We start from the raw sequence: 24,305 nt of genomic DNA on the forward strand, positions 1-24,305 counted from the left end.
CTGCACAGGCGCAATGGGATCCACGGCGAGAGGCGCCCGCCGATTATTTTGGTGGTCGACCGACCGACCCACGACCTTTTGCCGGGCGGTCGAGCATCGAAACCGAGCGAAAGTTGAAGTGGGCTGCCTGCTGACATTTCATCGACGGCTATGGGCGATAATGCTGCCGACCAGTGTAACGACGTCGAATGGCCCCGCTGACGAAAGCTCTCCAACAGTCTTGCGTCTGAGGGTTCAGTCGCTCCTCAACAACGATAATACTCTACACTGTAGCATGACAATCGGGAAGGAGCTTGTGGCTTGAATTGGTGACTTCGATGGTGCTGCTCGGAAGTAGGTCGCACGCTGTCCTCGAGAGAGGCGCGTGACGGAAAAAACGTCGCGCGAGTTGTAAGTGTTCACGTTGTCCACGTTGGTCCAGCGTAGCGTCGCTGGATAGACCACAGCTGTAGATGGAGACAATTCCCGTCGTGGTGGTGGAGTGCCGTCGGAAGATCACAATTTGGCGCGGATCACATGACGATACTGGGGTGCATGTAATGCACGTTGACGCATCGGATCAAGACGCTTGGCGGGCCAAGAGCACCTGTTGTTGGCAACAGCCCATTCATCGACTGTTTGTGATAAAACCCTTTGATGATATTATAATACCGGTATTGCCGTTTGCAGATATTTTGGCCAACTCATGCTTATTATCTCGTTAATAATCTCGATTTTAATCCAGCCAGCTCTTAATTAAGACCTAGGTCTGATTTAAATATCTCGCCAGTACGGTCTAAGATCCGAGCTTGGGGCTCTGTTTTTTCGACCAAGGCGCTTTTTTACGACTTGGAAACGCAGAAATGCCGGAGTTTCTGGGCCTAAAAGCGGCCCCCAGCAAAGCATAAAGCTAAATCAGCCCTCGCCTATCTCGTGTCCACTCATATTAAGAGACAGTCGTGGTCTATTTTAGAGGTCTATTTTAGAGGGCAAAGTATTTGCAAGCGGCAATACTGGTAATACAATAAGTTTGGTCCAACCAAAATTATTGTCGACGCATTTTTTGAGTCGTACAATTTGTCGTGGGGGACAAAAATCGAACGCCCAGCCCATTTCGAACGTCGTGCATACAAACACCCAGTGTCGGGCCTTATCCGAAGAACGCCGTGACAGACGAGAGCTCACAATCGGCGTCGTCCAGTGCAGCGCAGTAATCCGCCCCCTGCTCCCATCTCCGTCCTCGTCCCCGTCGTCGTCGTCGTCGCCGCCGCTGGGTCGGACCGTCACTCGGTTGCCTGCATCGCTTCGCTTCGTCCCCCCTCCAGACTCCCCCCCCCTCCATCGTCGCGCTCCCCTGTCTCTGCCTGTGGCCAAGAGCGAGCGGCGTGACTCACAGCACGCGGCAGTAGGCAGCAACAGCAGCAAGAGCGCGCGTTGTTGACCCTCGCGATCGCCCGACGCACCCGATCGCGCGACAGAGGCCAACACGAAAGCGACGGCGAGAGCGCGAGCCCCCGACTCCCCCGGCAGCAGCAGCCAGCACCCCTCCCGCTCGCGCGCCTTCGACCGGTTCCGATCCTGGGCGGGCGGACTCCTCGGCACTTCGAAAAGCAAGAGACAGCGCGCAGCCACTGAGCCCGCGTTCGCCACCAAGAGCAAAGAGCAGCAGCAGCAGAGAGCCACGATGCAGGAGGTCTCTGCTGAGCTGCAGCAGCAGCTGCAGGCGCTGGGCATCAACCCGTCGGACGACGTCTTCCGCACAGGCTCGGAGGAGTACGACCACAACGGACTGAGCTCGCCCATCCCGCAGGAGGTGCGCTTCATGAACGCCGAGCTGCGCCGCTGCCCCGTGGAGGGCGTCGGCATGGTGCTGGCCATCTTCTCCGGCTCGGGCGCTGTCTACGAGTTCGTGCGCACGCTGCGCAAGTGCATCTACGGCAAGGTCAAGCACGCCGTGCGGCTGCAGATGACGCCCAACGGCACCTTCGTGCGCACGCAGTTCGAGGTGGCTATCAAGGTCATGAGCAAGGTACGGCAGCAGACTTTTTAGCTTGTTCGGCAAGTGATGCAGTGCAGTTATTGACTGGGCGCTGTGTGTGTGTTCTGTGCTGCAGGTTATTATAGAGGAGGGCAATCTCCAGGAAAACCCGCTCGTCGAGCTCGCAGCGCAGCAGTATCTGTCCGTGCCTGGCCACGAAAATGTGCTGACGCTGGTAAGCTCAAGCTACTAAACATTCTGGGTTGGGCGGATTTTGTCTAACACATTGATTTTCTTGTGTATTGGCAGATCGAGTGCTTGCACGACGCCGACTTCATCTATGCCGTACTCCCGTTTTGTAATGGAGGTGAATTGTTCTCCGTGGTCGAAAGCGGCGGCGCTATGGAGGAGGCGGAATGCCGCCACTGGTTTACTCAAGTACTGGCCGGCCTCTCCTACCTTCAGAGCCGCTACATTTGCCATCGCGACATGTCCCTAGAAAATGTGTTGCTGGACGGTGACACCTCAAAGGTTAGCAACCACGGATCGTGCATGTTCAGGGCCGTATTCCCTTACTAATTGGTGTGTTGTCCCCGTGTACATAAGATCATCGATTTTGGCCTGTCTATCGGTATCCCCGTGGACGCGCATGGCATGACGTATTCACTGCCGCCCGCTGGCGCAGTTGGAAAAATCTTTTACATGCCTCCGGAGGTAAGCAAGCTACGCCACTGCAACTACGATGCGCGAGTATATATCTAATCTCCGTGTGCTTTGCTGCGCTCTCAGATTTATCGTAACCAAGTTCCGTTCAACGGTTTCTCTGCCGATATCTGGTCAACGGGCGTCATGCTGTTCATCATGGTAACGGGTGCTCCTCCCTTCGAGCGCCCGGACGACGCAGACCCGCGCTTCCAGATGATCGCGCAGGGCCTCATGAGTGACATGTTAGACTCGTGGGGCATGGACCACGTGTCCGCGAGTGTGCGCGATCTGCTGTCGAAAATGCTGATTGTGGACGACCCGTCCCGGCGCCTGACAGTAGAGCAGATCGCCATGCACCCGTGGATTCAGGGTGGCTAAGACCGAGCGCTTGCAGCAACGCAAGAATGAACTGTCGTCTCCAAAGAAAAAAATCTTGTCTGCCTGGTCAGCAGTGGTGAAATGTGCAAATTCTGTTAATACTTTTTTTTCCAGCTTGTGAGCTGTGTTAGTTGCCTGCTTAGCCCCAATCTGAGCGGCAGTAGTAGAACGCATCAGGCGGAGCAGGATGCATCGATGGGGGCAAGTTTTGCAAGGCGAGAGGAGGTTCTTGACGGTTGGCAGGAGCTATGGTGGGGGATGGATTTACTGGCGTCCACGAAGGAACGTCCTCATGACCTGTTGCTGCGTGGCGTGAAGCTGATGCAGCCGCATGACGCTCTTGATCTGTCGGAAGGAGCATGTCGGAATTGAGTGGAGAGAAGGCGAGAGAAGAATGCAGGGAGAGGTGTGAATATTATTTACCTGCGAAGCTGTCGTACCAGAGCTTGACGTTGGCCTTGTGGTTGCGGCCGCGGTTGTGTCGCTGCCGGGCCTCCTGCGAGTCCTCGAACGACTTGTTGCAGTACGCGCACACGAAGCGCGGCTTGCCCATGGGTGATGCCCAAGCTCTGAACGGTTGTAAAACTATCGATGATAAGGGTTTGGATTGCTTCTTGAGGGTACCATCCATGCCCCACTCTTCAATCAGAATTGAATCTTGCGAATTGTTGTAGGTAAGCTTCTGCAACGTCGTTGTACGTTAGCACGAACTCGATAGAATAGCTGCTCTGTTCAATTAGGACGAAAAAGCGATTGAGATGTCGAGCACCTTAGAAACGACCGACCTCATGCTGCGCGATCATTGTTGCTGTAAGCAAATTCTTCAGGCATGGCTGTCGCAGCGGTCTTGATCCACCGATGTCACGTCTCGTTCGGCCGAGTCGGCAGCGACGTAGCCCACTCGCGAGCTGTCGCTGGCTTCACCAGACAGGATCGCTGCCGTGCCTGGGGGTCGAGGCTGACGATCCGATCATATTCTGTACGCTGGATTCGGCAAAGCCGATATTAGCAGCGCGCAGCGAGGCTGCGTCTGCGAACTTGTAGCCCGACGCCATCGACGCTTCCCATTGGTGCTGCAACGTCGTCCACTCGGTCGGCAACTTGTCAAGTTGGACCCTTCTGAGCGTTCAGCTAAGCCCTCAGCGTTTCCATCTCGCTAAGCAGCTGCCACATCGTGTCCAGCGTGGTGAAATTCTTCAGATTAGCCGACACTTTATTTTGCCACTCGCACACCATGGTGTGCGTGGCAAATATCTGGGTTTGAGTTGTGGCCAATTTGCGTTCCAATAGCGTCATGCGCTCCTGTAGACTGTCGGAGATTTGATCTACTACTATGGGTACATCTTGCGCGACCTGTGTCTGTTCTGTCACGCCGTCGTGGACGCCTGCAACTGTGACGCCCCTATGATCATTTCGCAATTGATTCGAAGCAACAATAAGTCCGAGAATTGCGACGGCGCAATCTCGCTCGCCTTGGTGCTGCTGCTCTCGCGCATCTCGTCTAGAAACTGCGCCTACGGCCGTCTTGGTAAATTCCAGACTGACAGAAACAACTTTTTCTTCGACCAGCATTCTCGTTGAAGGACCACGCATCACAGAGCAATTGTACCTTTAACTTGTAGGAGGCTGTAATGTACAAGTTTCAACCTTCCATTCACCGGTGCATTAGTTTCAACCCAAACTCAAGTGTAGGTGCCCGACAGCGTGATACTCGGGAAGAAGTAGGACGGCTCGCTGGTCTGCACAGCATTCACCAACACAGCCACAACAACAACGACTTCAACACTCCGACCGCCCAAAGTACCTTGTCAAGCCTCAGCGTCGTACCTGCTCGTCCAGCCACGTCATGCCCTCGCGCAGCAGCACATTGAGCGCCAGCATACTGCGCTTCTTGTCCCACTGCAGCTCGCGCGCCAGGATGCTGACGTTCACCATGCCGCCCGTCGTCTGCGCCAGCGCCAAGATCGTCGAGTGGTCCTGACTCAGCACCACTGGCACCGTCACAATCTAAAGCACAACAGCAGGTCAGGTAAACTTCTAGCCATCTCCCTCCTCCTCCTCAATGTTCCGCACCATGGTCCGCTCCTCCATGTCAATCAGCTGGAAGCCTTCGCCCAGCACGCTGAGCTTCTTGACCGCGCGCTTGACGTCGTCGTCCGTGACCGTCTGCATGGCGGGGCCGCGCTTCTTGCCCAGCAGCCTCAGCAGGTCGCTCATGCCAATGAGCCCGCCGTTCTTGGGCCTCGTGAGGATGCCCACCTCGATGATCTGCACCGCCAGCTCGTAGTAGAAGTCGCCCACGTCCAGCAGCTCGGACCAGAAGCCCTTCTTGGAGGCCAGCGGGTCCACGCCGATCTTGGCGCACATGACCTGGAACTTGCGCCGGAAGTCCGGGTCCTTCTTGATGCTGCTCTTGTGCTGGATGGCGAAGGCCTGCAGGTTCGCGCGGAACAGCTCCAGCTGCGACGCCACGTGCGACAGGTTGGCCTCCACGAGCTGCTCGCCCACCTCCGAGAACTGCTTGGCCTGCTCCTGCTTCTTGCGCACGGCGCCGATGCCCACGCCGCGCCGCCGCATCCTGCCTGGGCTATATAATATAGGTCAGGATGACCAGGATTGATGCTTTCTTTAGTCAGCGCTCATTGGCAGATACGAAGTTTTCGCCGCCACGTTTTTGGCGAATGGTGGCCTGTTTCGTGGCTATGGAGACCCCCCTTTTCGCCCAATGAGTATGCCGCGGCCCCCGGGTTTTTTCTTCCGTTGTCGCTCCCCGTTCACTTCGCGGTTTGCGGTCATCGAAGCAGCGGAAACGCCCCCAAACTCACTCACTCACACAGCTACTAGCAGCAGTATGTTCGTCTTCGACTGGTTCTACAACGTGCTGGGCTACCTCGGTGCGTGTCATGTTCTCCATCAGCGTCAGGTGCAGGAGCTGGAGCTGGCGGGGGGATCTGGGCGCGCGGCAGGAGGCTCTGGCGGCCTCGATCCATCCCGCCAGCGACAAATCCCCGCGCTTGCATCTCCTTCTCTTGAAATGGGTGCAATTTCTGCCGGATTTCTAATATTGGATTATTTTAATTGTTTATTGATTGCAGGCCTGTACCACAAGAATGCCAAGATCCTGTTCCTGGGTCTGGACAACGCCGGCAAGACCACCCTCCTGCACATGCTCAAGGACGACCGCGTCGCCGTCCACGAGCCCACGCTCCACCCCAGTACGTGGCTGGACATTGGCGGACAGGAACCGACCTAATGGGGTATTGATGTCTAACGGGTATGTTGTGGTTCTATTGCCGCAGACTCTGAGGAGCTGATCATTGGCAAGCTGCGTCTGCGCACCTTCGACCTGGGCGGCCACGAGACTGCGCGCCGGCTGTGGCGGGACTACTTCGCCACGGTGGACGGCGTGGTGTTCGTGGTGGACGCGCTGGACCGCGAGCGCTTCCCCGAGTCGAAGCGTGAGCTGGACACGCTGCTGGGCTACGACGAGCTGGCCAACGTGCCGTTCCTGGTGCTGGGCAACAAGATCGACGTGCCGCGCGCCGCGTCCGAGGAAGAGCTGCGCAGCGCGCTGGGCCTGTACGAGACGTTCGGCAAGGAGTCGTCCAGCGGCGACAAGGACGCCAGCATCCGCCCCATCGAGCTGTACATGTGCTCAGTGGTGCGCCGGATGGGTTACGCCGACGGCTTCCGCTGGATGGCCCAGTTCTTGTAGATGACGGATCGACCGGTGTCGCCGCCCCCCGCGCAGAGCGTGCCGGCGTATTAGCAGAGAAAGGAGAAGAGAAGGAAGAAGGAGCAGGTCAGGGAGAGAGAGAGAGAGGAGAGGAGGAATGGAATAAACGAACGCCACACAAAATCACTCGCTGCTGCTGCTGGCTCGAAAGCAGTTTCTCATCGTCCGTAAACGTAAACGTAGCACAGGACCGACACGTAAGTGAAGCCATCTATCATCAGATGCACGAGAAGACGACGCTGACGTAGCAGCAAGAAGGAGAAGAAGCTGGGCGCCGCGTCTCAGTCATCTCTTCGTCTTTGGTGTCATGGCCTCTTCCTTCCAGCCAGCCATGCTCATGCAGCTCGATGCAAACTGTATGACCAGAAACCTAAATCGGTCGAAGCGAAACCACCCACGTGCTTAGTCCTGTCGGCAGGTCCGACCGAGGGCGAGATGCCGCCGACCATGACGCCAAGATCGCGACGTCCCCGACCTGCTTCGGCTGCCGCGCTGTCGTTCAAAGGGCGGTCGGATGCCAAGCCCCAGACGATCGCCATGGACAGCATGATCCAGGCTGCGCACGAGCACCTGGCGGACGCGTTGCCTCGATCCTTCAGTCCGGGGCCCCGACGGAGACCGACGGACAACCAGGAAGAGCGAGATCGACTGAAGCAGGTCGAGGCTGCGAGGCTGGCGGACCACATGGACAGCTTCCCGTTGGTGCCATTGCCAGTTATCCCGCAGCTGAGCATCGCGGACCTGGAGAAGGTCGAGCGGGGACTCAACGAGCTGCTGGGGTCGTTGATGCCCCACGAAAGCGACCAGCAACTCGGTCGATACGCAGCGCGGCAGCTGTCGCTGGTGCAGCGCCAACTGACGCAGCAGCGAGCTCAGGAGCGGGTCTTTCAGTTGCTGCGTGGCGACCTGCCTGCGACTTTAGTGCCCATTGAGGCGGCCACGTTGAGGAAGAGCTCGTCGGCTGCAGCAGCGGTGAAGATCGGATCCTCTGTCGTCTCAAGCCCAGCTCCATGTGCTGTGTCGGACAACCAGAAAGGCCCACAGGTTGGAGCTACGCAGTCTCAACGTAGCAGTGGCGGCGGTGGTAGTGAAGCCGCGGGTTTGCGTTGGAAGAGCAAGAAGGCAGGTGTGGAGATGGCTCGAGCCATGGTTCAGGCCAACGCGGCCAAGAAGACGGCAGTGGTTTGTTCGACGGGCTTTGTGATATCGGCAGGAGGTAATGCGTCGAGGAAGCGGAGGAGGCCGCGCGTGCCAAAGCGCAGCCCTGAAGAAGAAGCTCGCTACCAGGTTGAGCAGTTAGAACGCGAGCGTGAGAATCGGCGACAAGCTGCGTATCAGCGGCTGCAAGTGAGACGAGAACTTCAGGCGAAGCGAAAGCAGGAGCACAAGCAGCAGAAGGAGAAAGACGAGCGTAAGGATCGAGTGGATGAGCTTGGAGGGAAGGAGAAGGACAGAAACGACAGTGAGAGCGAGGGTGAGAGTGAAACTAGCGACGTCAGCAACTGCTCTGAGAGCGACGAGGCGAACGAGAAGGCCATCCTCGCTCTAGAAGTGGAGATTCAAGCGCCACCGGAGGATGAAGAGGAAAGTCCAAGAAGTGAACGAGGTGACAGTCATCATAGTGATGAAGGAGGCGACGCGGAGAGCGCCGTACACAAAGACGACGAAGAAACTCGAGACAATGGCTCTCGAGTTGAAGATGAGCAGCCACAAGTTGATGAATGTAACTCGATAGACGATAGTGCGGTCGACGAGACCAGCGGGATAGTATCAGAGGACGAAAGTTTGGTGACAACGGCAATTGTGGAAGCTACGAGCATGGTTAGCTCGGAGGAGAGAGACAACGTCCCGAACGAAGGCGCCGGTGGAAAACAGTACGAGGAGCATGCAGTTGACGATAGCACTGACCAAGAAGGGTTTGCTCTGGATTTGCAGCGTTTCATCGGTTCAAGAGCAGCAACGAAGCTCGAACAACTGCAAGCAGAGAAAGAGGCACGGCGAAGTGCGCTGACCTCATCGATCGCCCCAGCTACGCCACTTGTCATGCCCGATTCAAGTTCTCGGAGCACGTCTGAGCTCGGCGACGGCACACCAGCAAATGAGTTTACCGAGAAACCTCACACTACACAAGTGCAAGCGGCAGAAGAGAATGGGAACGACTCGCTACTCGTAGAACGACGAGAGGTAGAATTGGATGATACCCGTGACAATGAACTACCAGTAGCTGCTCCAGAAGTTGATGGTCCTGTGGACGAGAAAACTGCGTCTTGGATCGATGAAGTCCGGCAGAGTGCTGAAGTATCAAGAGCGAAATCTCCCGAATTCGCAGACACTCGTCAGACTGCCACCCTCACTCTACCTCGCGCTCCTGTGGCCGAGTGCAAGGACTACCGGTTCTACTTCAGCAACTTCCAGTGCATCCTCACGTCCGTCTTCGAGCAATGCCGCAGCAGTTCGTCCAATACTTCTTCTGCGACTTCACTATATCATCGCCCCGTTGGCACTACGGGCGAGCACACGATGAGGCTCCAGCAGAAACTCTACGAAAGCTGGCAGAGCATCATGCAGGACTACGCGACAGTGTTTGGCCCCAAGATCGTCGCTCCAGAAGGGATGGTACCTCTAGCAGCCGCGAAGCCCTGGGCGCCGCACTATCGCATCAACTCAACAGCTCGGAAAGAGGTATCAGAGATCGTCACCCAAGCTTTAGAGCGCTTAGGCGGAGGCTGGGAGGAACATCCGTCGGGTCTCGGTCTAAAAACTACGTGGAACCTGCTGTGGACGTGGAGTAAGCCCCGCGTGGAGCGTCAGACGCTGCTAGCATGGCAGAAGGTGAACCACTTCCAGCATGCGAAGGCTCTCACGCGCAAGGACTGTCTGAAGAAGCACATCGGGAAGTACCTCGCTGCTGGTGGACGTCTCCGCCAAGCTTTTGACATCATCCCGCCGACCTTCTTACTGCCAAAAGAGTACGTCGCCTTCGTACAAGCCTTCCAAGAGCGCAGCGAGCGACTGCGACGCAGTGGGTTGTCCGAAGCCAAGAACATTTGGATCATGAAGCCCGTCGCGCTCTCGCGTGGGCGTGGAATCTCGCTCGTGAACGATCTGAGCCAGGTGATCTACGGGGAGCAGGTGGTGATCCAGGAGTACATTGCAGCGCCAAGGTTGCTGGACGGCTTCAAGTTCGATCTGCGTCTGTACGTGCTCGTGACGTCCTTCAATCCGCTCGAAGCTTTCCTCTACGACGAGGGCTTTGTGCGACTGTGCACTCGACCGTATGAGGACAGCGACATCAGCAACATCTTCGTTCATCTGACCAACAGCAGCATCCAGAAGGACAACGAGGAGGCCATCGCTGGCAGCGCCAACCCGATAGCTAGTGCCAACAACCACAAAGAAGGAGACGAAGCAGCTCAGAAAGATGCCGGAGGGACCAAGACGACGTTGGCGTATCTCTGGCGGAGACTCGCAGCTGATGGCGTTGACGTCGAGCAGGTGAAGCGCAGTATTGAGGACGTGGTCTTGAAGGCGCTGCTGTGTGGGGAGGACCAGATCCCGTTCCAAGTCAACAGCTTCGACCTGCTGGGCTACGACATCCTCCTGGACGCCGACCTGCGTCCGTGGCTCATCGAGATCAACTCGTCTCCTTCCATGGCGCGCGACAACGACCTGGACTACCAGGTGAAGGACGCCATGATGCTGGACACGCTGCGTGTCGTGGACCCATTGCACTTCGACCGCGCGAAACTGGCCGAGGTCATCGCCCGACGGCAGCGCGATCTAGAGGACGAGAAGCGACGACCGCATGCTCACACGCGCCACCCTCGCGAGGCGGAGGAACTGGCAGCTCGTCAGCTGAATGAAGACCTCACCGCCATTCTGAGGGGGAAGGTGCCTCGGGCGTACGGAGAAAAGCCCGAAAACATGGGCAGCTACCGGAGACTGTGTCCACACACCACCGGCTACAACCAACTTGTGAAGCTCAAGCGGAGCTGCTTGTGAGGCGGAGACCGCAAGGCATAGTAATGTAAACTCTGAAATAAGCTTGAAGGCTGGTTAGCCTTATCACGATAAAAATGGCGAACGGTGCTGCCTGAAGGAAGCACGCGATGGAATGCAGGCCTCTCGCTTTATTTAGCGAGGGACAGCCGTGGTGGGAGGCGGCAGACTTCATTCGAGCACCAAGCAGCTTCATTAGGCGAAGTGGTTGGCCATGGCGTCTACTGCGGGTGTTCCGACAAGTCCTGGAGCGTCTTCGCTCGCGATCGCGGCCACGTCTCCACCTCCGTCGCCTACCAAGTCCAAGCTGCTGCCCAGTACACCCAGCATTGCCGACATTCTGGCTCATGACGGCACCGTGGACGTTCGACGGCTCATGATCTCCATGTGGAAACGCCGCGCCAACGCGCCGTTCACGGCGGAACTTTGCCAGCGACTGTGCTCGATGCCCGTCACTCGAGCGATGCTGGACCAGGTAGAGTTCTACCTGCCTCAATTGGCGCACATGGTGGTGCATCTAGAGCAGGAGCTTCCCATGGAGGATATGGAACAGTTTGTGCTGCTGCTGTCGCAGAGCAGCGTGCACTTCGCGTTGCAGTTCTTCTGGATGATTTACGCCGCGCTGGACGAGAATCGACCCAAGCGTACAGGCAACAACCCGCGCACATTCGCCCGTTGTGCGCGTCTGCTGCTTGCTCTCGAGCAGTGCTTCGTGTACGGATCCCCGGCGGCACGTCAAGCCTCGGAGCTGTTGACGCGCCAAAGCATCTCAAGAGACGAGATGGAGCAGATTCTCATGGCGGATCGCCGCTTCTTCGCGGTTCAACAGAGCAACACGGACAATGGCAACGGCGTTGAGGATGTCGCTCCGATGACAGGCGGCTGGCTGCTGAAGAAAGGAGGCGGCACGCGGACAATGGGCCGCCGCAACTGGACTCTGCGCTGGTGTAGACTTGAGAAGCGCATCTTGCTGGTCTTCTCCAAGCCCACGGACACTCAACCGCGCTCTGCCATCCCGTTGCACGGAGCCAAAGTGCATGTGGTGGAGAACAAACGCCCATACTACTTCGAGATCACGCACGACTTCAGCGAGACCAAGGCCAAGTTTGCTGCGAAGACGGCGGATGAGTTGTCCACGTGGGTGGCGTACATTCAAAAGACCGCGACACTACCAGAACCCCCCGCTGGAAGCCCAACCAAGGGCAATAGCAGCCCCGAACGCACATTGGCACGGATGTCATTCGCCATGCGAACGTTCATCATGCAATCGTCTACTAACGTAAACAGCAACGCCACTCTGGCTGTCGATGGCACTGCATCTCCTCGAAGTGGGTCGCCTTCAAAGACGGATAGTACCGTTCGCTCAGCGGAAGCTACAGCCGACGCGCTAGCTGTGAATATTGAGCAGATGCGGACGCGTATGCTCAGTAGCGGGGCTGTGAGTGCGTGCTCGACCCATGCGGGCGACACCGAGGTGAGCCAGGCCTCAACGACAGACTGCTGCGGCTCGGACGCGCTCATGCAAGCTCTCATGATGCCAGACCAGCAGCGCCGATACGAGTTCTTCTGCAGCATGATCCACTTCGTTAAGTCCATTACTGACATTTCGGAGGCATTGCGTCGTGTTGAACCCCTCAAACGGAAAGAGCTACTGAGGCCACTGCTGAAGCAGCTTCGAATCCCGAATCGGGCTTACATCCCGCTATGCAAGTCGACTGATGTACGTATTCCTCTTTCACTAGCACTGAATTATCACTCAGAAATGATTCACGCGATGGTGCTTTGATTCGATTAGCCATACTGCAACGTTGTGTCGGTATTCAGCGATGAAGGCCGCGTCTTCAGCACCCACGTAAGTTATCTTCACGTTGGCTTTGTCGTGATGACACCCTCCGTTCCTAACCCATAAAATTCCATCAGGAACGAGCGCCGTGCTTGATCTACTTCGGCACCGAAGAGAACGAGAATGGGGAAGACGTGTCCACCGTCCTATTCAACGAGCTCTACGAAACCCGGACAGGCTGCAGTGGCGACATCGACGAAGACGACGAGATCGCCACTACGTTTGATGAGCATGCTGCTGATATTGCGATGCCGTACAGACAAGTGAAATCCTCGTCTTCGTTCAAGACAAAACCATCCGCCAAGCAAATGTCGCCGTTTCTTCGTGAATTGCTTGCGGTATGCCCATTTCTTTATAATCACCTACTCTGATAGATTTTTATCAGACTAATGATAATTGTTCCGTTCGTGGTAGGACGAAGAACGGAAGCAGCGTCTGGAGAAGACGTTCGGGGAGCTGACCTTCACCAAAGCGGAGCGCCTGCAGGAAACTATTCAGTGTGCGAACCCAGACTGCTGGCGTCTGACGGGGTTGATGTCCAAGAGCTACGACGACTTGCGCCAGGAAGTTCTGGTGATGCAGCTCATTTCGTATTTCCAGCAGATTTTCGAGCTTGAGAAACTGCCGCTGCGACTGCATCCGTATCGGATCCTATCGACAGGATCAAGTACCGGTCTCATTGAAGTGGTGCGTAATGCCATGTCCCTTGATGGCATCAAGAAAACTCCAGGCTTCAAGAACCTCCGCAGTCACTTTGAGCAAATGTACGGTGGAGCGACAAATAACGCAGAAGGCAGTGGCGATGGGGCCGAATTGCTTCGTCAGGCCAAGCTCAACTTCATCCACAGCTTAGGTGCGTCACCTTGACTCAAATCTTAGTACCTCAAGGGCTCTGGTTGACGAGATTGGGTGTTGTTATGTATTTTGCAGCGGCGTACTCGATCGTGTGTTACATTCTCGCGATCAAGGATCGACACAATGGTAACATCATGCTGGACATCGAGGGCTACATCATTCATATCGACTTCGGCTTCTGTAAGTTTTCTAGTTCTCGTAGCCAGGCTTATACTCACACTGCATCTCATACTCACTGCCCCGTTACTTACTGTATTTAGTTCTGGGGCGGGCACCTGGAGGGAGCTTCAGCTTCGAGACTGCACCGTTCAAGCTGACTGCAGAGATGGTTGATGTTTTGGGTGGCCGCCACTCATCCAACTTCCAGTACTTCACCGATTTGTGCGTGCAAGGAGCCCTGGCCGCTCGAAAGCACGCGGAGACAATCTACGCACTGGTGGAAGTCATGAGCTACCACTCGAAGCTTCCGTGCTTCCTTGGAGGAGCGTCAGGGCCGCTTGCGGGGCTGAAAGACCGACTGTTCCTCAATATGCCCGAGAAGAAGGTCGCCCCAACCATCCAGAGCATGGTGCAGCGTGCCTATGACCACTTCGGCACCAACAAGTACGACCAGTTCCAGGTCTTCTCGAACGGAATCGCGAAATAGGGTGGAAAGGTTTATAACTTATGCGGCCAGCACAATACACAGAGCTAGCAGGGGCTGAGAGATGGAGATCTGATGCATGTCTTGCAATTTGGTCCAGTCAAAATAGCCCCACTTCAAGTTCGGTCTAAAATACAGTCCACCCAAAAATTACCTCGACAATATTCTACAACAGAGGGAGTCTTCCTGCCGAGTATTATGGCGACGACGGCCAAGGACGCGGTGCTGGCGCTGCAGCTCACGTGCCGGGGCGATGCCGCCAGGGAGAGCACTCTGCGCGACTGGGTAAAGTTCCTGGAGGGCCGCTGCGAGACGGCGCTGCTGCAGAGCCTGCCCAAGACGCCCACTGGCGCGGCCATCGACTGGCTCAAGCTGTACGAGGAGGTGGTGGCGCGCGGGGGCTTCGCGGTCGTCTCGCAGCGCCAGCAATGGGCGGAGATCCAGGGCGCCAACGGTCTCAACGTCAAGGGGCTGATGCCCTACCAGCTGGCGGCGCACTACGACAAGTACTTGCGCGCGTTCGAGGAGAAGCAGCTCTTCGGCCGGGACCTCCCGCCGTCCCTGGCCACGATGAGCGTGCTGTCCTCCAAGCGCCGCGCGCAGCAGAGCGAGATGACGGACGACGACGCGCCCGTCGCCACGATGCAGGACCTTCACGACGCCCAGGGCGGCACGGGCGGGACCCCGTTGCCGCGCGCGAACAAGCGGTTCAAGGCCCAGCAGGAGCTCCAGACGCACCTCGGGTCGCTGCACAACATCGTGCTGGCGCTGGACTCGGACATCCCGGAGCAGGTTATGCAGGCGCTGAACCTGCTGACTGTTTTGTCGTACGGGGACAGCTCGGGCGATGCGAATGCGTCGCACCAGCACATGCACCACCACCATCAGACTGGGACGTCGGCCGCGACGAACGCCAATGCTACGGCGAACGAGAACGAGCTGCTGGTGGACAACGTGCCTGGACTGCTGGACGCGCTGTATCGGCAGTTGGTGGCGTGCAGGCTGCTGCCGAGTGAGAAGGAGCTGGAGCAGCAGCAGGCGAGAAGGAGGCTGCTGAATCTGACGGTGGAGGACGGAGAGCGTGAACTGCTTGACTCCCGCGCGCTCATGGTGCTGAACATTCTGCGTAACTTGGCTATCATCGGCGCAAACGAGAAGCCGATCGCCGCGCATGACGAGCTGTGCGTCTTCTTCATCATGGCGCTGCGGTACGTGAACAGCAGCGACGCGCGGAATTGCCGCGGTGGACGCTCTCGCGCGGCGGTGGATATTGGGGATCATGTGCTCGACACGCTGTGCGCTATCTCGAAGCGCATCGATTTCCTTGCGCTCCACCCGCCCGCTGCTCTCGAGGTTTGGCACCCACAGTACCAGTTGAGTTCTCAACTGTGGAAGAAGGAGCGCGTGGTCCCGTTGGAGTGCCTGTTGCGCGAGCTGCGCCGCATTCTCGTTGGCCGCGAACTCAAGCAGCAGCGGCGGTCCGTGGTGCTCCGCGCGTGTGAATTGCTCACTAACGTGTGCCGTGATGTTGGTATCAAGAAGTATCTATCGTCGAGTGCTGCTCTTCAAGATCCGGCTTTGCTGGACCGCGTCGTGGGGCTGATGGGCTGCTCCCGGCAGGAGTTTCTACCTCGCGGATCAAAGCACAAGCAACAGCAGCAAGCGCATGGATTCCCGGCAGAGGCAAACTATGACATGGATGCAGAGGACTCGGAGGACTCCGAAGACGACGAGACGGACGGAGACGACAACAGCAGGTGGCCTGCACCATGGGAAAACGACGGTCTGCCGTCCGGTATCGGCATGGGTGTTGTGTTCGTCAGCCCGGAGGGTGTTCGCCACACCACATCATCACCGCACGTCGGTGGAACTCATGCAGCACACTCCGTGCAGTTTGGCGACGAAGCGATTCAACTGGACCACGAAATGCGTGATGCTGCGTTGGAGGTGCTCTTCCGCCTGTCAGACTACGACGACGCCACCAAGCTTCGAATGGCGCAGCACCCGACATGCATGAGGCGGCTAGCAGGCGCTCTTCTCTCCTGCGTCGGAAGGGTAAGTGCATTTATCCCACACCTCCTGCTCTTGGCAAAACCCTGCAACTTCTAACCTCTCCAATGTGTTTTTCCAACCAGCCCGAAGCCTCTCGGATCATCGTGGCCACACTGTGCAACATCTCGATGAACCGCGCAACGTTCCCGTACTTCCTGGCGATCGAGAAGGACCTGATCCTGGTCGCGTGCTCCGACGTCAGCGTCTCGGATATCCTCAACAACGTCGTCGCCGACGTCTACGGCATGCACTCCCTGTAAACCAGCACTACACACGACCAAAACCCCAAAACTCCTGAACATTTTTGCCACCGACACCACCACCCTGTTGTTACTCTTCCTCCTCCTGTTACTACGCCCACAAGGCGTCAGCCCCGACAGCACCCCGAGAACTCTATGAAACACGTCCTCCCTCTCTCTCTCCTGCACTGCTCTTGTCTCTCTTGTGTCTTAGAAGCCCAGACCCACGAGCCACTTGCGGATGTCGCTGGCGTGGTCGCCCACGACCTCCAGGCGGCCGGGGCGCACCACCACCTCCTTGCCCTGGCACACCTTGGACATCTCGTCGCGCAGCTCCTGCTCGTCGCCCTTGTAGCGGCGCAGGATGGTCAGCACGCGCGTGCGGCCGTTCCGGAAGTCCCTGTACACTGGCAGCTGCATGCCCACGGCCGTGCGCTTGACCTGGAAGGGCAGGCCGGGCAGCGGCGCCTCCGGGGCCGGGGACCAGCCGTTGAAGCTCACCTTCTCGGGCACGTAGGTCGGCTCGTACTTGAGCGGCGGCACGACCACCTCCTCCTGCGGCTGTCGCTGCAGCGCGCGCAGGTTGGCCGGGTGGCGCGCCTTGCGCCGGATCTGGCGGTTGCTGGCCACGCGCTCCACGGCGTTGACGCTGGCGATCACTCGGCGCTGGAACATGGCGTGCGGCTGGCTGGAGCTCTTCGTCGATGCTCGTAGCCGCTCGATTGGCGCCGGCCGATGAGCGCGGATTGGCGGAAAATAAGAGACCGCGCTGCGGCAACATTTGGGTTCAGGCGACATTCGTGCGACAAACGATAGAAGTTAAATTAGCGCGTCAACATATTGTACAGCTGCAGTCAGTTTTGCATCCCGAATTGTAGCCAATGAGAATCTTATATTGGACGATTTATATCTGGGCTTCAACATGGGTGACGACGACCCAAAGGATCTTCCTGATGGCGTGCAAGTGGCGAAAGAACCCGGATCCCGCCAAGTACGAGGCGAAGAAGCCAAAGCGGAAGCAGGGGAAGAAGCCGCGCGAGTTCAGGTGTGCGTGCGGCGCCACCTTCCCGGCGAAAGGACCGAGAAACAGGCACCGAGAGGGCTGCAAGGCCCGCGATCTGGAGGACATGTTGAGATCCATGACGAGGCCAGGGAAAGAGTGCGACGAGTGCGACAGACTCTACTCGATGAACGACTTTCTGTACCGAGACAGGAACCTCATTCTCACCGACGACTGCACCATCATCTGCTCGGACTGTGCCGAAGCAGGCGATTACGACCCTGCGGAATTGGAGCCGGAGATCCTACCTGGAGAAATCGAAGAGTACCTGGTGGTTCGACGCACCGTGGATCCATTCCCGTGGCTCAAGAAGCGCCGAGAGAACTTGTGTAAGGAGCTGGTGGAGGAGATGTACAAGCCCGAGCGTATTCTGAAGTGGCTTGAGAGCGGGCGTGACTTGAAGGCGTATCTGAATTAGGCCCCGCTTCGCTGAACTTTACCGTTTCTGAATTAGTTGCTGATCAATCCACGTTCATCGTTAACGCACTTGGGTCACATTTTATAGCCTACATGATATTTTACTGATCGCGAATCAATCTGATTGTTCGTCGTGGTGGTGGTTGCATGGATCATGAAGACGGTAGCTCTACAGTAATCCGTTCAAGCAAGAAACTCGAAAAGAGGAAAGTCAGCTTCCAGGTTTTCTTCAAACAACTCGGTCTTCTGTATCAGGGTCGATTGACTCCAGCTTAGCCGCGAGACGACGGGCAGCTATTGCGAGTTACACCGCTGTAGCACTGGACTGTAGGTCGGCACCGCGAAAATAGTCTTCACTTCAACTTCGGACTAAAATATAGTCCCTCCATTTGTCTTCACACAATTCCACCCATTTTTTCCATCTCAAAACCCCATGAGCAGCAGCGGCGAGCTCCCACGCGCGCTCACGGCGGTCGGCACCCTCGGCGACGTGGGCGCGGCGTACGCCGTGTACGAGAAGAACTGGGTGTGCGCGGACTGCAGCCACGAGAACTACGCGCGGCGCAAGCGCTGCTTCCGCTGCCGCGCGCCCAAAGTGGAGCGCCCCGACGCGCTGGTGGTGGACAGCGCCGGCGACCAGCACGCGTGGCGCGAGGCGCTGGACCCGGTGTCCAACAAGATCTACTACTACAACACGCAGACCAACGCGACGCAGTGGGAGCGGCCCGCCGAGATGGGCGCGGCGCCGCACGCCACGGGCTGGTTCGGGCGCGGCAAGGCCGGCGCGGAGGAGGGCGACCGCTACGAGCGGCTCAACGCCGTGTTCCTGAGCCGCCCGGCGCGCAAGCAGCTGGACGCCATGCCCACGGCCAACTCGCAGCTGGAGGGCGCGTACGAGTACAACATTTGGTACGACAAGTACGTCGGGGACCACTGGAGCGACGCGCGCGGCAAGGAGCCGGCCACCACGCGCTGCCACCTCGAGCAGGACGCCGGCAAGACCAAGGCCGACGTGGTGAGCAAGGCCAACCGCTACTTCTGCGTGCACTTCGCGCGCGGCATGTGCGCGCGCGGCGCCGAGTGCAGCTACTACCACCGCCTGCCGTCCGCGGCGGACGAGACGCGCATCGGCATGATGCACGACTGCTTCGGCCGCGAGCGCCACGCCACGGACAGAGACGACATGGCTGGTGTCGGCAACTTCACGCGCAACTCGAGGACGCTCTACGTGGGGGGACTGAAGAGCGCCAGCGGGCGGGAGGCCGTCAAGGAGCAGGAGGACGCGCTCTATAAGCAGTTCGGCGAGTGGGGCGAGGTGGAGAACATCAACGTGATCCACCGCAAGTCCATCTGCTTTGTGCGGTACCGTCACCGCACTAGCGCCGAGTTCGCCAAGGAAGCCATGACCAATCAGGCGCTGCAGAGTGACGAGGTGCTCAATGTACGCTGGGCGTTCGACGACCCGAACCCCGTCGCCAAGCAGGCCGGCGAGCGCGCAGACAGAGACGCTATTGTTGCAATGATGCAGGCAAAGGGCGCAACGACCGGGGAAGACGCAGCGTTCGACTACCCCGAGCAGTACCAGATGCCGGCGACCAAGCGCCAGCGGATCGAAGGCGACACGGTGGCGTCATACCCCGACACGGACACGCATTTCGTCGCCGGTAAGGACTCTGCTACTGCATCGGAAGACGCTCTGTATGCACAGCTGAGCTACGCCGACCCTAATGGAGAAGTCTCGACGGACCAGCCAGAGGGAGACGCAGACAACCAGGAGTAGAGAACCAGCTATTATAGTGGCAAAAATCTTTCTTTACTTGCGAATAGATGTTAGTGAACTGGCTAAGGATCGAAGTAGCGATACACCGGTTTTGGTGGTGACGGGGTAGCTTGATGTTGCATTTTGTCGGCTTCGCGTCCGCCCAGCAGTGGCTGCACTAACGATACGCTCAGGCCTCTTTCTTCGTTTGGTAGTCCGTTTTCAAGACGTGATATACCGGTGTCCTGACCTGCCTCCAGCTCATTGTTATCCTTTGACCCACAGAGCCCCCAGTCTGCGTCGAAGCACCCCGTTGCAACACCCGCAAACAACAGCAGCACGAAGAAGAACCACCACGTCGCTCTCAAGCCTGTCGGGTCCGTGTTGCAGATCTCCTTCCCATTGGAGCCGATCCAGCAATCTGCAGCTGCGACTTGAGCTTGACACCAAATGGAGCACTGGACGACAACCACCACCGTGCGAACAACGCGGATGCAATGTCGTCGCCGCATGAATATCGCTGGGCCAGGTTGACTAGGGTGTGACCTTTCAGAAGATATCGTGCCCGAGCGCGACTATTCCAACAGCTCAGTCGCGGCAAGCAGTGGGAGGTACCATCGCTCCCTGGATCATGGCGATATTATAGTATAGCTCGCTGCGCGGAGGCCGCTGGGCCTGTGTTTCGTAGCTGCAGAGCGTTTTCGCCGAATCTACAGCATAAGTGTCCATACTTACATGGTACCGGTACCGATAGCTGGTATCCAACGAAACTACAGTATTAGTGCTCAAGAGGAAACCGCGGCCTTTACTGGGTTTCTTTTGTACTTTTAGCCATGAGAATCCCGCTTGAGCTACGCATTATTATCTCCGCGGATAACCGTGTTGCTGCTCCTGTCCTAGTTCTGGTTTACCACTTACACAAATTATTCTCGGTCAACTCAGTTGACTCAACTGATCAAGTACCAATATGGTACGCCGGTATTGGAATGGACTTCGTACAGCAAAAACTGCCTTGTATTTTTTCTACTTTGAATAAGGAATTCATGTACCAAAGGGGTAAGAAAAGAAAACGAGAAAAGTTGCTAAACAGTTCTTTTTAGTTCTTTCAAAATTTCTTCAGCGCCGTCTTACGACCCATTCTGAAAAAATCGTAAGTGTACATTATAGGAATGGTCCATTCCTGAGTGGACACTTTTAAGTAAAAAGGCTACAGTACAGTGCTTTATACAGTACAGTACATGTGCGTTGGACACCAGCGGTGTTGGTGTACAATGCAGTCTTTACGATTCACGTACACGACATGTAGAGGCTCGCACCTTACGTAAGTTCGTGCATGTAGCCACGCTCGGTACGCGCGTAGATTCGCGCTTCCCAGAGCCTTGCGTTTGTTGCCACGTCTAACAGGTACCTCCGAGTTCCTGGGAGGTACACTTGTGACCGCTGTGCGAAGTGAGAGACTCAGCAATAGAGCAGAGTCTCTGCTCCATTGTTGCGTCCATCGGTTGTAAGCAAGCGAGGCTTACACCGCGCGTGCCGGGTGCCTATCACAACGAAACCCGCCAGTAAAATGGGCTGGCCCTCATGACTCAGAGCGCGTGGCAAGTCTGTGGACCAGCTCTCTTCGTGCAAAATACGTTCAGGAACGCTTGCAGAAACGAGTTCACTAGGGACGTGTACACAGTATAATACGGTCAGTATTATGGTACACGTGCTGAATGCCATTTGGCAACCTGTAATACGCGGCAACACCAGGCTCCACCACAGGCAGGCAACACGTTCCCATCCAAACTCGTACATTATTTTTCATTTCGAGAATTAATTAAAGAAATATGCAAATACTACTCTTTAGTGGTGGAGGGTGCGCGCGAGTGCCAACTGGCTGGAATGAGTCGGTCGCCTCGGTGGTGCGAACAGCGAATGGGTCGTTTTCCGTGCACCCTGTGTACGTGCACGGACATAGCCCCGAAAACATTATCTGGGGATTGTGAGCCAGCCACAGACAGCGATACGTCAAACAAGACAAAAGAATGCTCGAGAATCCAAGTCGGATGCGAGCGCCGATCCGAGGCAATGAGTGTCCGTGTATGTCCGGACTGCGCTTCAATTTATTAGGTGACATACATGGCCTGGGTGTGATCTGTGGATAGCAGTCTGCCAGCGGTCAGCTCAGGCTGGCAGCCAGTGACCCCGTGTCAACGAATCCATTCCGTATCTGACCCAAGGTCACTTCGCATTTTGCCTTCTACTACGAGCATCTCCAAAACCAGCCACACCGCCAGTTTGCTCAAGAATGTCGCGCACGCTCCAAGTCCTTTTGGTCGTCATGGTCGCTCTGCTGGCAAGCTGCAACGCTGACATCGCCACCAAGAACCAGTTCACCATCGCCACGACCAACGCTGCTGCCACGACCAAGGCGCTCCAGAAGTTCTTCGCCGAGGACAGCAAGCAGAACAAGAAGAACGGCTACCTCATGGTCCTGAGCGGCTCCGCGGCTGCGGACGAAGAGCGCGTCAGTGCGGGTGCCATCGCGGCCGCTGAGGGCGCTCGTGCTGGCGCTGGAACCACCGTGGTCTCGAGCACCTCTGGAACGACCAAGACTGTTACGGTGACCATCTACAACAACAACGGCCTGTGGCAGCGCTTCCAGCGCTGGTGGAACAGCCTGTTCGCCCGCCGCCGCCTTCGCCATGCCAGCAACTGAGAGGGGGACCAGCGTCACTGAAGACACTGCACCGTCGACTGCAGACTTCAGGACTATTAGATAGCTCCAGTTATTATTAAGTAAGAGACCGCAAAAACGGTAGTACATTTTCATTTTTTTCCCCACAAGAACTCCTTAGCTTTGAAACCGAGCTTTTGTAGCTATTGTATGCAACCTCAAGTCGACGAAAACTTCTTTTTTCGTGTCCGACTCAAATGATACATGCACCGGTACCAACAGTGGTCTTCCTGGCAGGAAGTTCCTGTAAAAGCTAATCCAAACCTGCGATACAATGATACTGTACGTCTTCAGCATTGAGCTTGAAGTGGTATTAATAAAACCGAAAAGAAAGTTTCCCTTCCCGCTGCAGTTTAGTATGCCCAAAGGATTGCTAAACCGACAAAGCTGTACTACTGTCAGTACCAGCGAGATGCAGTAAAAAGTCTTCTCAAACGCGTCACCGGTTCGGAACACACAACAGCGTTTATGAAAAATGTTCTACCGTTCATTACGTTTTATCACAATTGTAGCTTATCGAAGTCGGCGAGTGGAACTCGACTTAATGTTGAACAGTCGGTCCCACCACCGCTGGAAGCGCTGCCACAGTCCGTTGTTGTTGTAGATGGTCACCGTGACCGTTTGGCTTGAGCCAGTGCCACTTGACACCACCGTGGTGCCAGCTCCAGCACGAGGTCCTTGACCGGACGCGATGGCACCCGCACCGCGCTCTTCATTGTCCGCCGACGAGTCGTTCAGGACCTTGAAGTAGCCGCTGTTCTTGTTCTGCTTGGCGTCCTCGACGAAGAACTTCTGGAGAGCCTTGGTCGTGGCGGTGGCGTTGGTCGTTGCGATAGTGATTTGGCTCTTGCTGGCGGGGGCAGCGCCATTGCAGCTCGCCATTAGAGCCGCCAGGACCACGAGAAGCACTTGGAGAAGACGCATCTTTATGAAGAAGAGTGCAGGGAGACGAGTGTCGAAGTGGTTGGAGGCAAATTGCAAAGTGGTTTGTGGATGCCAACAACGGAGGAGGAAGAGGACAGGAGATGTAGAGATACGAAACCCTTCACCGAAAAAGGGGTGGCAAGGAGCGTGTCATGAACAGAGCAGGTTAGGTTAGGTGGGTTATCCGCACATCAAAGCTTATCTGCAGATCATAAGTAGACGTTGAAGGCGTCAAATGGATAAAATGGCCAATGAATGGTTGAAGCAAAACCCGGTCACGGTACATGTACACGCGGGGGGGGGGGATCAGTTTTGCTATCACGACTTTTGGGGTTTTGGCGCCTAGTTTGCCGGCTCATGGCTGGTTCACCTCATCTCTTAGTCTAAGAGTCTTAGATTGCAGCTACTTGCACAGCAGGCAAAAGACCAATGCAGGGTGCTTCCAGCCAGTGCTTCCTGGGTACCAATGGTTTGATTGCATGCAAGTAGTGCTCGCAACGATCTTTAACGAGCCATTCCGGCTATCGTGTAGCGTTGGTTGTTGGCGAGACCAATGCTTCTGTGGCGTAAACCTCCACCGGTAGAACTTTTCGTTGGTACGTATTTTGTACCGGAAAAGCTCGTTCCAAGTCTTGTCGATGACGAGGCGGCATGGGAAGCAATTCTGCATGCATCCCGCACCGGCGGATTTGTCCTGTGATAGGCAACCTTGAGGGTTACCCGAAGCACGTCGATTCGTGTCGTGAATCATGGCCGTGAAGGCGAAGGCGCCGTCTGCTTCAAGCAAGCACGTGAATGGGGACAGAGCCCACACGCCGAGTTCTTGGAGGAACCGTATGTACGCCTCAATGCACACATCGCCTCGCAATACTAAACGCTTCAACATTACCGTGCGCGGTACCAGTGCTATAGTTGCTTGCTCTCAATACATATAATACGACCCTTCCGTTTGGTTTAGCATGATAAAACTTCAACAAGACCTCTCCGCCTTGTGTCAATTGCCATCACCGCTATTTGTG

At 56.6% G+C, this 24,305-nt stretch overlaps 14 protein-coding genes across 14 annotated transcripts; 8 read left to right on the top strand and 6 right to left on the bottom strand.

Annotated features, from left to right (window-relative positions):
* Positions 1-317: 317 nt before the first annotated feature.
* Positions 318-3,040, top strand: PHYSODRAFT_325679 (hypothetical protein; the record flags this gene model as incomplete). Its single annotated transcript, XM_009521562.1, has 6 exons — positions 318-333; positions 1,458-2,008; positions 2,094-2,192; positions 2,267-2,488; positions 2,564-2,671; positions 2,747-3,040. The coding sequence occupies 6 exons, from the start codon at positions 318-320 to the stop codon at positions 3,038-3,040; spliced, it is 1,290 nt and encodes a 429-aa protein (XP_009519857.1).
* A 139-nt stretch (positions 3,041-3,179) lies between these two features.
* Positions 3,180-3,593, bottom strand: PHYSODRAFT_325680 (hypothetical protein; the record flags this gene model as incomplete). The annotated part of the gene is made up of 2 exons (XM_009521563.1): positions 3,180-3,385; positions 3,464-3,593. The coding sequence occupies 2 exons, from the start codon at positions 3,591-3,593 to the stop codon at positions 3,180-3,182; spliced, it is 336 nt and encodes a 111-aa protein (XP_009519858.1).
* A 1,129-nt stretch (positions 3,594-4,722) lies between these two features.
* PHYSODRAFT_554692 (hypothetical protein) lies at positions 4,723-5,617 on the bottom strand (the record flags this gene model as incomplete). Its single annotated transcript, XM_009521564.1, has 3 exons — positions 4,723-4,779; positions 4,868-5,047; positions 5,114-5,617. The coding sequence occupies 3 exons, from the start codon at positions 5,615-5,617 to the stop codon at positions 4,723-4,725; spliced, it is 741 nt and encodes a 246-aa protein (XP_009519859.1).
* Positions 5,618-5,840: 223 nt separating this feature from the next.
* PHYSODRAFT_284940 (COPII GTPase subunit SAR1) lies at positions 5,841-6,901 on the top strand. The gene is made up of 3 exons (XM_009521565.1): positions 5,841-5,934; positions 6,136-6,255; positions 6,340-6,901. The coding sequence occupies exons 1-3, from the start codon at positions 5,892-5,894 to the stop codon at positions 6,753-6,755; spliced, it is 579 nt and encodes a 192-aa protein (XP_009519860.1). The 5' UTR covers positions 5,841-5,891; the 3' UTR covers positions 6,756-6,901.
* Positions 6,902-9,296: 2,395 nt separating this feature from the next.
* On the top strand, positions 9,297-10,778 carry PHYSODRAFT_480588 (hypothetical protein; the record flags this gene model as incomplete). The annotated part of the gene is made up of 1 exon (XM_009521566.1): positions 9,297-10,778. One exon carries the CDS (start codon positions 9,297-9,299, stop codon positions 10,776-10,778), a length of 1,482 nt encoding a protein of 493 aa, XP_009519861.1.
* A 211-nt stretch (positions 10,779-10,989) lies between these two features.
* On the top strand, positions 10,990-14,119 carry PHYSODRAFT_482293 (phosphatidylinositol 3 and 4-kinase-like protein; the record flags this gene model as incomplete). The annotated part of the gene is made up of 6 exons (XM_009521567.1): positions 10,990-12,495; positions 12,571-12,627; positions 12,696-12,956; positions 13,033-13,471; positions 13,549-13,653; positions 13,734-14,119. 6 exons carry the CDS (start codon positions 10,990-10,992, stop codon positions 14,117-14,119), a joined length of 2,754 nt encoding a protein of 917 aa, XP_009519862.1.
* A 195-nt stretch (positions 14,120-14,314) lies between these two features.
* On the top strand, positions 14,315-16,428 carry PHYSODRAFT_478993 (hypothetical protein; the record flags this gene model as incomplete). Its single annotated transcript, XM_009521568.1, has 2 exons — positions 14,315-16,171; positions 16,252-16,428. 2 exons carry the CDS (start codon positions 14,315-14,317, stop codon positions 16,426-16,428), a joined length of 2,034 nt encoding a protein of 677 aa, XP_009519863.1.
* A 189-nt stretch (positions 16,429-16,617) lies between these two features.
* On the bottom strand, positions 16,618-17,082 carry PHYSODRAFT_252435 (hypothetical protein; the record flags this gene model as incomplete). Its single annotated transcript, XM_009521569.1, has 1 exon — positions 16,618-17,082. The coding sequence occupies one exon, from the start codon at positions 17,080-17,082 to the stop codon at positions 16,618-16,620; it is 465 nt and encodes a 154-aa protein (XP_009519864.1).
* A 278-nt stretch (positions 17,083-17,360) lies between these two features.
* On the top strand, positions 17,361-17,885 carry PHYSODRAFT_252465 (hypothetical protein; the record flags this gene model as incomplete). The annotated part of the gene is made up of 1 exon (XM_009521570.1): positions 17,361-17,885. The coding sequence occupies one exon, from the start codon at positions 17,361-17,363 to the stop codon at positions 17,883-17,885; it is 525 nt and encodes a 174-aa protein (XP_009519865.1).
* A 432-nt stretch (positions 17,886-18,317) lies between these two features.
* On the top strand, positions 18,318-19,664 carry PHYSODRAFT_484470 (hypothetical protein; the record flags this gene model as incomplete). The annotated part of the gene is made up of 1 exon (XM_009521571.1): positions 18,318-19,664. The coding sequence occupies one exon, from the start codon at positions 18,318-18,320 to the stop codon at positions 19,662-19,664; it is 1,347 nt and encodes a 448-aa protein (XP_009519866.1).
* Positions 19,665-19,726: 62 nt separating this feature from the next.
* Positions 19,727-20,372, bottom strand: PHYSODRAFT_296613 (hypothetical protein; the record flags this gene model as incomplete). The annotated part of the gene is made up of 2 exons (XM_009521572.1): positions 19,727-20,218; positions 20,259-20,372. The coding sequence occupies 2 exons, from the start codon at positions 20,370-20,372 to the stop codon at positions 19,727-19,729; spliced, it is 606 nt and encodes a 201-aa protein (XP_009519867.1).
* Positions 20,373-20,748: 376 nt separating this feature from the next.
* Positions 20,749-21,440, bottom strand: PHYSODRAFT_296614 (hypothetical protein; the record flags this gene model as incomplete). The annotated part of the gene is made up of 3 exons (XM_009521573.1): positions 20,749-20,850; positions 20,965-21,083; positions 21,167-21,440. 3 exons carry the CDS (start codon positions 21,438-21,440, stop codon positions 20,749-20,751), a joined length of 495 nt encoding a protein of 164 aa, XP_009519868.1.
* A 493-nt stretch (positions 21,441-21,933) lies between these two features.
* PHYSODRAFT_252500 (hypothetical protein) lies at positions 21,934-22,344 on the top strand (the record flags this gene model as incomplete). Its single annotated transcript, XM_009521574.1, has 1 exon — positions 21,934-22,344. One exon carries the CDS (start codon positions 21,934-21,936, stop codon positions 22,342-22,344), a length of 411 nt encoding a protein of 136 aa, XP_009519869.1.
* A 531-nt stretch (positions 22,345-22,875) lies between these two features.
* On the bottom strand, positions 22,876-23,244 carry PHYSODRAFT_478449 (hypothetical protein; the record flags this gene model as incomplete). Its single annotated transcript, XM_009521575.1, has 1 exon — positions 22,876-23,244. The coding sequence occupies one exon, from the start codon at positions 23,242-23,244 to the stop codon at positions 22,876-22,878; it is 369 nt and encodes a 122-aa protein (XP_009519870.1).
* Between the last annotated feature and the right edge of the window lie 1,061 nt (positions 23,245-24,305).

Source organism: Phytophthora sojae (genome assembly GCF_000149755.1).
Source record: "Phytophthora sojae unplaced genomic scaffold PHYSOscaffold_2, whole genome shotgun sequence".
NCBI lineage: Eukaryota > Oomycota > Peronosporomycetes > Peronosporales > Peronosporaceae > Phytophthora > Phytophthora sojae.

Coding starts and splice junctions, on each gene's coding strand:
- PHYSODRAFT_284940 (XM_009521565.1), top strand. CDS start 5,892: ATGTTCGTCTTCGACTGGTTCTACAACGTGCTGGGCTACCTCG. Junction 5,935..6,135: donor CAACGTGCTGGGCTACCTCG/GTGCGTGTCATG, acceptor TATTGATTGCAG/GCCTGTACCACAAGAATGCC. Junction 6,256..6,339: donor CGAGCCCACGCTCCACCCCA/GTACGTGGCTGG, acceptor CTATTGCCGCAG/ACTCTGAGGAGCTGATCATT.